The 7,812-nt window shown below is 35.0% G+C and overlaps 2 protein-coding genes across 2 annotated transcripts; both read left to right on the top strand.

Annotated features, from left to right (window-relative positions):
• Positions 1–4,686: 4,686 nt before the first annotated feature.
• On the top strand, positions 4,687–6,438 carry LOC149532543 (uncharacterized). Its single transcript, XM_089807348.1, has 3 exons — positions 4,687–4,905; positions 5,808–5,866; positions 5,970–6,438. Exons 1-3 carry the CDS (start codon positions 4,794–4,796, stop codon positions 6,378–6,380), a joined length of 582 nt encoding a protein of 193 aa, XP_089663474.1. The 5' UTR covers positions 4,687–4,793; the 3' UTR covers positions 6,381–6,438.
• A 412-nt stretch (positions 6,439–6,850) lies between these two features.
• Positions 6,851–7,561, top strand: LOC149532542 (uncharacterized). The gene is made up of 2 exons (XM_089807799.1): positions 6,851–6,927; positions 7,186–7,561. The coding sequence occupies exons 1-2, from the start codon at positions 6,904–6,906 to the stop codon at positions 7,462–7,464; spliced, it is 303 nt and encodes a 100-aa protein (XP_089663925.1). The 5' UTR covers positions 6,851–6,903; the 3' UTR covers positions 7,465–7,561.
• Positions 7,562–7,812: the final 251 nt, after the last annotated feature.

The raw sequence follows: 7,812 nt of genomic DNA, 5'->3' as shown, positions 1-7,812 counted from the left end.
CAAAATATATAAGAGATGTGTAATTAAAATCTTCAAGATTGAATATTCTTGAGTTCTTCATGATCTAATCAACTTTAGAACATTCACTCATTGTGCGTAAGATTGTCAAATTAAATTGCATAGAATTAGTGATTAGCCAAGTTGAATGCACCATCACTATCCATACTTGCGCATCTACAATAATATTCATTTTTTTCTTAGTATCTTACCCACCTTGGAATGATTTTGATTAATATCTCAACATTATCACATGTTGTTTACAAGAAAACCCATTACTCAAACATGTATTCAACTATGTCTTAAATCACACATGTCACTGAAAGAGCAAGAACATGACGTGTGTTATTCAAAACATACCTATTGGCCCCAATGAACATCCACACACTACATATAGTTACCCCCATACTCTACTAGCCTTAATAAATATCACGTGATCTTTATTGTTTCAAGCTATTTCAAATATTAAAATTAAATTGATTATTTTAACTCGCTAAGGATCCCTTGTGCAACCTTACTTCCTCTTGCACCCACACTTATTTTAGTTCATTCACTAAGCCTTATTTTCTCCTTTGTCCAATTTACTTTTCTCCTCTCTTACACACTATGTCAACTCCATCTCTCTTGAATCTTGCCTTTCCAATTTAATGTTTGTTACTCTTTCTAATTTGTACAAGATTTTTCTCTATATTCCCTCTTTATTTGTGCCCTCTATCTCCCCTTCTCTTTATTATCTTTATTTGGCACTAAAATCCAAGGAGAATTTTAATAAAACTACCACCTTTGAAGTTGTCACTAAAATGCAATAGTGACAATCCAAGGAGGTTCATTACAAATCCACCACCTTTGAAGTTTTCACTAAAGTCTAAGCATAAAACTCCAATAAGGTTTACTATAAATCCACCATCTCTGAAGTTGTATCTAAAGTCTAAGGGTAAAAGTCCAAGGAAGTTTACTACAAATGTATTTCTCCAAAGTCAATCTAACATCCAAGGACAAATATCTAATGAGATTTACTATAAATCCACCACCATTGAAGTTGCATCTAAAATATGAGGATAAAAGCCCAAAGAGGTTTACTACAAATTCACTACTTATATTCTATCTAAAGTTTGATGAAATCCAAAGAGGTTTACTATAAACTCATTATTCACTAACTTGACTAACCCATAAAAATGATGAAATCAATCAAACACAATATGTTCAGAAGAAAACTATAAACTTATATATTCATCTGAATGTTATCTCTTGATTTGATTATGTGAGCATTTTTCAAACAATGTTTCAAATTACACCATGTGATCCATCATGGGGGCATTTTCCTACATCCACCATCATCTTAATGATTGATCAAGAGTGTGATCCAAAACATTGGTATAAAAAATGCTCATGCAATCAAATCTAGAAACAACATTTAGATATCTTATATTGTGTAGAATCTACTAGCTCTTAACTTAAGATTGATTATACATATATAAACTAGAATATGTAATGATTTCTTCTAAGACGATGTGAGCTGAACTTTGAGACAAGTATTATGGTTGACATCATAAAACAAATAAAATGCATTAAACACAAACAATTTAATTGACGATCAACACAAATGCCACACTACTCATATCCATAGAATCCAAAGTACTAGAAACAAGGGGATATAATTCAAGCACTTATACATTTCTTTCATCAAACAAGCACTTATACGTTTCTTTCACCAAACTCAAAGCTTCAATTTACGTCAATTCATATCACCATTAAAATAACTTCTTTCCTTCTTCCAATCACAATTTGATTGATGAGACTTTTGAAATCTATAGACTATATTGAGTTTCTTCCAATCACAATTTGAATGATGGAACTTTTGAAATCTACACTATCTTGAGTTTCTTCCAATCACAATTTGTATGATGGGACTTTTGACTATAAGCAAGGGGATATATTAAGCACTTGTACATTTCTTTCATATCACAAGTAGAATAACTTCTTTCCTTCTTTCAATCACAATTTACATGATGGGACTTTGGAAATCTTTCAATCACAATTTGAATGATGGGACTTTGCAAATCTATGGACTCATCATGAGTTTCTTTCAATCACTGTTTTGAGATCTATGGACACATTATGGGTTTCTTTCAATCACAATTTTCATGATGGAACTTTTGAAATCTATGGAGCATCATGAGTTTCATAAGCACAAGAAGCAAGAGAAGTTGGAATTGAGTACGGATTCCTGAGATGAAAACTTTCACACACATGTACTAGAAAGTCCTTGGATCAAAAAACTATGTGCCTGGTGAAGTGGTTGCAGATCCAAGGTCCAAGGGCGCCTGCAATTCTTTTATATTTTGTTGAGAAGTTTGAATTATGAATGTCTGAACCAGAGGAAGAGGAGAAACAGGCGGCGCGAGTTAATACACAGCTTGAATTTGCTGAAAACTCACATTTCTATGTTTCCTTCTCCTCGGTAGCAGCCTCCTCGTTTTGAGTTGAAGAACCCCATTTTTTTCCTTTCAACTTGGTATAAAAAATCCCATTTTTATGTTCTCTTCTCCACACTTCGAGGAAACAGAGCGCACGTTAGAATCCCATGCGCCCAGACATGCAAACGTCGCATCACCAGACGCCGTGAAGAGCACGAGCAATGCGTAAACTCTGTCCGCCACCTTCACTCGACGGCGGAGATTCGTTCCAAGAAAGTAGGAGCGATCCTGCGCCGCAAAACGCCTCCACTTTTTTTCATATATTTTGTTTTTCGTTATCTTGGTAATCTCCAGCTCCTGCAAGTAACGTTCCCGAAGCTTCGAACATGATGTCTTTGTTTTGGCGGGCGGGAAATTCCAAGGGCATCGGATTGGCCACCTTCTTCCTTCTTCGTTGCGTACGGGCCCTTCACTACCTCCGTAATTTCACAAATGAAAAGTTTTTCTTGGGATTCTCGGAGCATTGCTGTCCATGGAAGAACTGGATTCCATATTACTATTTACCCTCGCTTTGAGATCTGTGTGATCTGTTCACATGATCATGACCTCTGTAGGGGATCGTAATCATCCTTTTGGACTTTAGTCTAGTACAAGGATTCTTTGGCATTAGGGTTTCTAGATTGCAAAATCACTAGATTTGATTTGAGAATTTATAGGGTAAATGGAATTGTTTATTATGATAAATAGAAGAATAAGAAAGAGTTCTAATGGGTGGTGTAGTTTAGATTATTTCAAAGTGGACTTGTTCGAACTTCTAATTATGAATAGTAAGACTAATCTCATACAAAATAAATAAACAAAGCATCCATTTAGACTTTACCCTATCACAAGGATCCGTGCCATTAGGTTTTTTTGAGGAACAAATCAGATTTGGTTTTAGGTCATTAGAACGAGTTTGAATAGGTGGTGTCTTTGTTCAAGAGCATGAGTTTGTCTTATTTTAGAACCTAACATTGGCTCCTCCCTAGTCGAGTTTATTTGGATGCATCTAGCTCTGTCATTACCCCAAGAAGTTATAGGAGGGCTCATCCTAGCAAAGAGCTCTACTCTATTTGGGCCTAGTCCATCATCCCAAGAAGTTTTAGAGATTGTCCTGTCAAAGAGCTAAACTTTGGTTGTTACACTAATTTATAATACGCTGATTCTTGGCCTTCCAATTTCTAATCTCTTGTATATTTGATTTAGGGTAATTATATAATGAGTTCGAATGAGTGATGTTGTAGGCTAATGATTATTAGATTGTATCATATTGGTTTTAAGATCAATTATATGAGAGCTTGTCCCCTTAAAGACAAAATCGCTAGACTAACCTATAGAATCCCCTCATCAAAATAAATAAATAAATAAATCATCTCTTTATAATTCAAAGATTCTCGGACTTAGGATTTCCAAGTTGTCCAATCATATTCGATTTAAGAATGAGTGATATAGTTGATCAAAAGTTTTAGATTTATTTCATATCAGATTCTCTCCATCTATAATTATCTAATAATAAGTTTGTTCAAATTGAATCACTCAAGAACTTTTCCTCTTAGAAAGCTTTTATAATTCAAAGATTCTCGGACTTAGGATTTCCAAGTTGTCCAATCATATTCGATTTAAGAATGAGTGATATAGTTGATCAAAAGTTTTAGATTTATTTCATATCAGATTCTCTCCATCGATAATTATCTAATAATAAGTTTGTTCAAATTGAATCACTCAAGAACTTCTCCTCTTAGAAAGCTAAACCCTCAATCACTAGACTAACCCTTGAACAAAAGTAAATAAATAAATCATGGCATTGCACTTTAGTAGCCTAGTACAAGTATTCTTGGCCTTGGGGCTTCTAGACTACTACCAAATCTTTGAATTGAGCATTTAATTGGAGTCCCCACAAGCGCGTTGATCGCTGATGTTACATGTATAGTTTAATGGAATGGGGGTACCTTTTTGCATAGTGATGTGTCCTTAAATTTGAAATGGGTCGCCGACAGAGGAGTACCCTAAAGCAGTCTAGTCATGAACAATGTACAAGGTACAGGAGACAGGCTCAGAACACCAATATCTCCTCACAATTGGATCATTGACTACTTTGTTAGCGCAAATATAAAATACTTGCACACCGACATATCACCTCCAAATCTGGTGTGTAAATAGCCCATATAACCTCCACACAAATGCCCTCTCCTTCCTCTACAAAACACTTCAGTTCTTTGCATTGTGCAACGGCTCATACTTACATGCAAAACCTCTCAACTCTGAAAACAACAAGTGAGTTTACTGGAATTCAGAAAGTTCTTCATTCATACATCTTCACCAGACTAGTCATTTCCAGATATGACAGTTTCTATGACTATTGCTGCCTGTTTTTTGGCCTTGCTTTTTGCAAGCACTGCTGTTTCAAGCAGGTCTGTCCTGTTGGAAGATCATGATCATGATCATCATCAAGGTAACGTCTTCATCACTGGTTTCTTCTTATAGGATGTCTGGCTTAGCCGTTAGCATTAAAAGTCTCTTCGTAGGGTTTTCTATATTACTTGTATGGTGCCTATTTTGTCATGTCACTTGTAAGGAATTAGAAAACTGAAGGGTAAATAGCATTCACACCCTTGCAAAGGATAGCAGTCTTTTCGTCCTTGACTCAAGCTTATGCTTGGTGCCTAGTATAGACGTCCAATACTCTAACTATCATCTTATACCATTATCCAACATCCTTTTTGAAACTACTTTGTGTATTCATATTGGGAAGAGATTAGTCTGATATTTTTGGGCTCAAACTGTAGTCTAGAGCTACCAGAGTGAGTAAGGGTGTCTAGTTTCAATCCTAGAAGATGATCATGAATGCCTATATAACTATTTCTATATGGGTGTTTCATAAAAATAAACTTTATTTTTTGAAAAATTATATACACATCTTTGCTGCTGTTTCTGAATTCGATTGTCTAAGTTTTTATTTAGCATCAATATTTTAGATCACAGTACACTCATCGACACAAGAATGAGCTCAAAGAGATAAAATAATCTATAGGTTTCGATTTTACATCATAGAAAATAAACTTATTTCTTTGGTTGCTAAGTTAAAATCCTACAACTCTCTTTGGTGCTTTGGAGGATTCTTTATATGGGTACTTAGCTTTGATCCTTCAAAATGAGCTCAGAACTTGCTTGAAACTTGTTTCTCCTCTAGTTGTAGACCTCACAACCAACTTTCTTGTAATTTGAAAGATTGTTTATATTGCTTTTGTAGGTTTTAACTAAATTGCCTGCACTTGAATTCACTGTTCTGATTCAAGATTATACTAGGTTATGGTGTATGATTAATGACTGCTGCAATTATGCCTTATATAGCAGATTTCAGGCCTGCCCACACGGTTGTGGACTCTCAGAGCTATCACGTGGAAGATTCTAATGTAAGTATGCAACACAATGTTTTCTATTGACTTCTGGTTCATGTGATGGCAAGCATGAGTATATAATGTTGTTTATTCTAAAGCTTTGGTTACCAAATGGCAGGGACTGAGCTTTACAAAGAATATAATAACACCTAAAAGGCTCAAGGGGACAGCAAGGAAACTAGTAGTGATTAGTGAAGCAATAAATGAGGAGAAGCAAATGACAGAGAAGAAGAGAAACAACGTAGACAATGCAGTTCAGAATGTTGGTCGACCTGTCAAACATGAAGTTAATCACAAGCAGAAGGATTCAAAGAAGATCAAGCATCCCCAACCTTCATCATCAGGTGCCAGATCAATGCATACTAGTCAGAAGGAACATTCCAAACGTAGTGAATGGACTAGTGTGGTAGCAAAGAAGATCAATGTTGTTGATTTGCATAAGCACCATCATCGTGAAAAATATGATCAATTACCAAACTTGAATGCTGATTATCATGGGCCAAAAACCCACCCTCCTAAGCATAACTGAGATAAAAACATTGTATCATCAGGGTCTTATTAAAAAGTGTAGGATGCAGTCAACTAAAGAAGGCATCATATTTATTAGTTTTTAGTGTGAATGATTGAATTTTGCCTTAATCAATCTCTGACAATGGAGGAGTGGGGATTTTCCCCAGTAACAGAAGAAAGGAAAAGAGAAATACTTTAAAGAATTATGTTTTCAATTAATGTATAATATATATAATCTTATGCAATTTTAATGTGATCGGTATCTTTCTATAAGATGATTGTTGTTCTGATCACTGACTTTGAGTGAATGTGTTGCACCATATAACAAACCATTGCTTGATGTTGCATACAAACTTCACCAATAAGTAAATGTGTTCAGCATTTTTCAAGACCTTGGCACTTGAGCTGCAGTATCCAGTCTAAGTGTTTCAAGTGCTTGTACCATAAATTTTTATCCATTCAATTACATGTCATGTGTTTCTGCAGGGATCCAGACTAGTTTAAGCCTTGATCAGGAGAACAAGTTCATTTCAAAGGATCGAATGCCTACAAGGTTCACATTTCAGGTATCAATTACGGTTTCTTTCTACTCCCTTTTACATTGATGAATCATATAAATCATTTTTACGATTGATATGGTTTAATTTTTGTTTTTTACAATTGATATGGTTTACTTTTTTGTTTGAGGGAGACTTTTGTATCAGCATTTCAGATGATATTTCAGATAATCCATCTTCTACATTAACTAAGATCACATGTCAATTGAGTCTACAGTTTATTTTCATCTAAACAATTCTAATACTCTGAACATTATGTTATGACAGAAGAAAACAACAAGGGCACTCTTGGCATCATCTACAAGGAGCTATAGAGACAATTCAAAGCAAGATGCTTCTCCAAGTAAAAGTAAAGAAGCCGGCAAAAGAGATGAAGCTTCCTTCCAAGGGGCCAAAACACCTTCCACTCCACGTGAATCATACAACTTCTCAACATCAAGGTCTTCCACATACCAGTCAAATGAAACTGATCTCTCTGACCTTGTTGATATGGACTATGGTAAAGTACACAGAAAACCTCCAATTCACAACAGTTTTTCACCATAAAATAAAACATACCAGAGACTTGGGGGATTTTTTTGATATATAATACTCTAAAAAGAAAGATATGTAAGTGTATGATGGAATAGAGCAAATCTAGAGCACCGCTATAACTTATAATATAGAGGGATGGTGATAGTAATTAGTTGGAGGTCGGTTCCGACATTCTATCCCTTTTTGGATATATGATGATAAGTTTTTTTTTTTTGTTGTTGTTCAGCAACATAATAGTTCTATTCACATTATATATCAAGTAAATAAATAGCTTGACATTACTTAAACTTTTCATTCTAGCCATTTCTTTATACAATCTCTCATGGGTTCAGTTATGTGGGCCATGGAATGGCAGTCACA

Source organism: Cupressus sempervirens, chromosome 10 (genome assembly GCF_028749045.1).
Source record: "Cupressus sempervirens isolate cs-2001-9-10 chromosome 10, ASM2874904v1, whole genome shotgun sequence".
NCBI classification, from domain to species: domain Eukaryota; kingdom Viridiplantae; phylum Streptophyta; class Pinopsida; order Cupressales; family Cupressaceae; genus Cupressus; species Cupressus sempervirens.
This window is presented reverse-complemented; position numbering and strand designations above follow the sequence as displayed.

What these genes read in the sequence shown, in the direction of transcription:
- LOC149532542 (XM_089807799.1), top strand. Translation starts at nt 6,904, where the DNA reads ATGCCTACAAGGTTCACATTTCAG. An exon ending in CTACAAGGTTCACATTTCAG is followed by an intron (nt 6,928 to 7,185) that starts GTATCAATTACG and finishes ATGTTATGACAG; the next exon opens with AAGAAAACAACAAGGGCACT.
- LOC149532543 (XM_089807348.1), top strand. Translation starts at nt 4,794, where the DNA reads ATGACAGTTTCTATGACTATTGCTGCCTGTTTTTTGGCCTTGCTTTTT. An exon ending in TGATCATGATCATCATCAAG is followed by an intron (nt 4,906 to 5,807) that starts GTAACGTCTTCA and finishes CTTATATAGCAG; the next exon opens with ATTTCAGGCCTGCCCACACG. An exon ending in ATCACGTGGAAGATTCTAAT is followed by an intron (nt 5,867 to 5,969) that starts GTAAGTATGCAA and finishes ACCAAATGGCAG; the next exon opens with GGACTGAGCTTTACAAAGAA.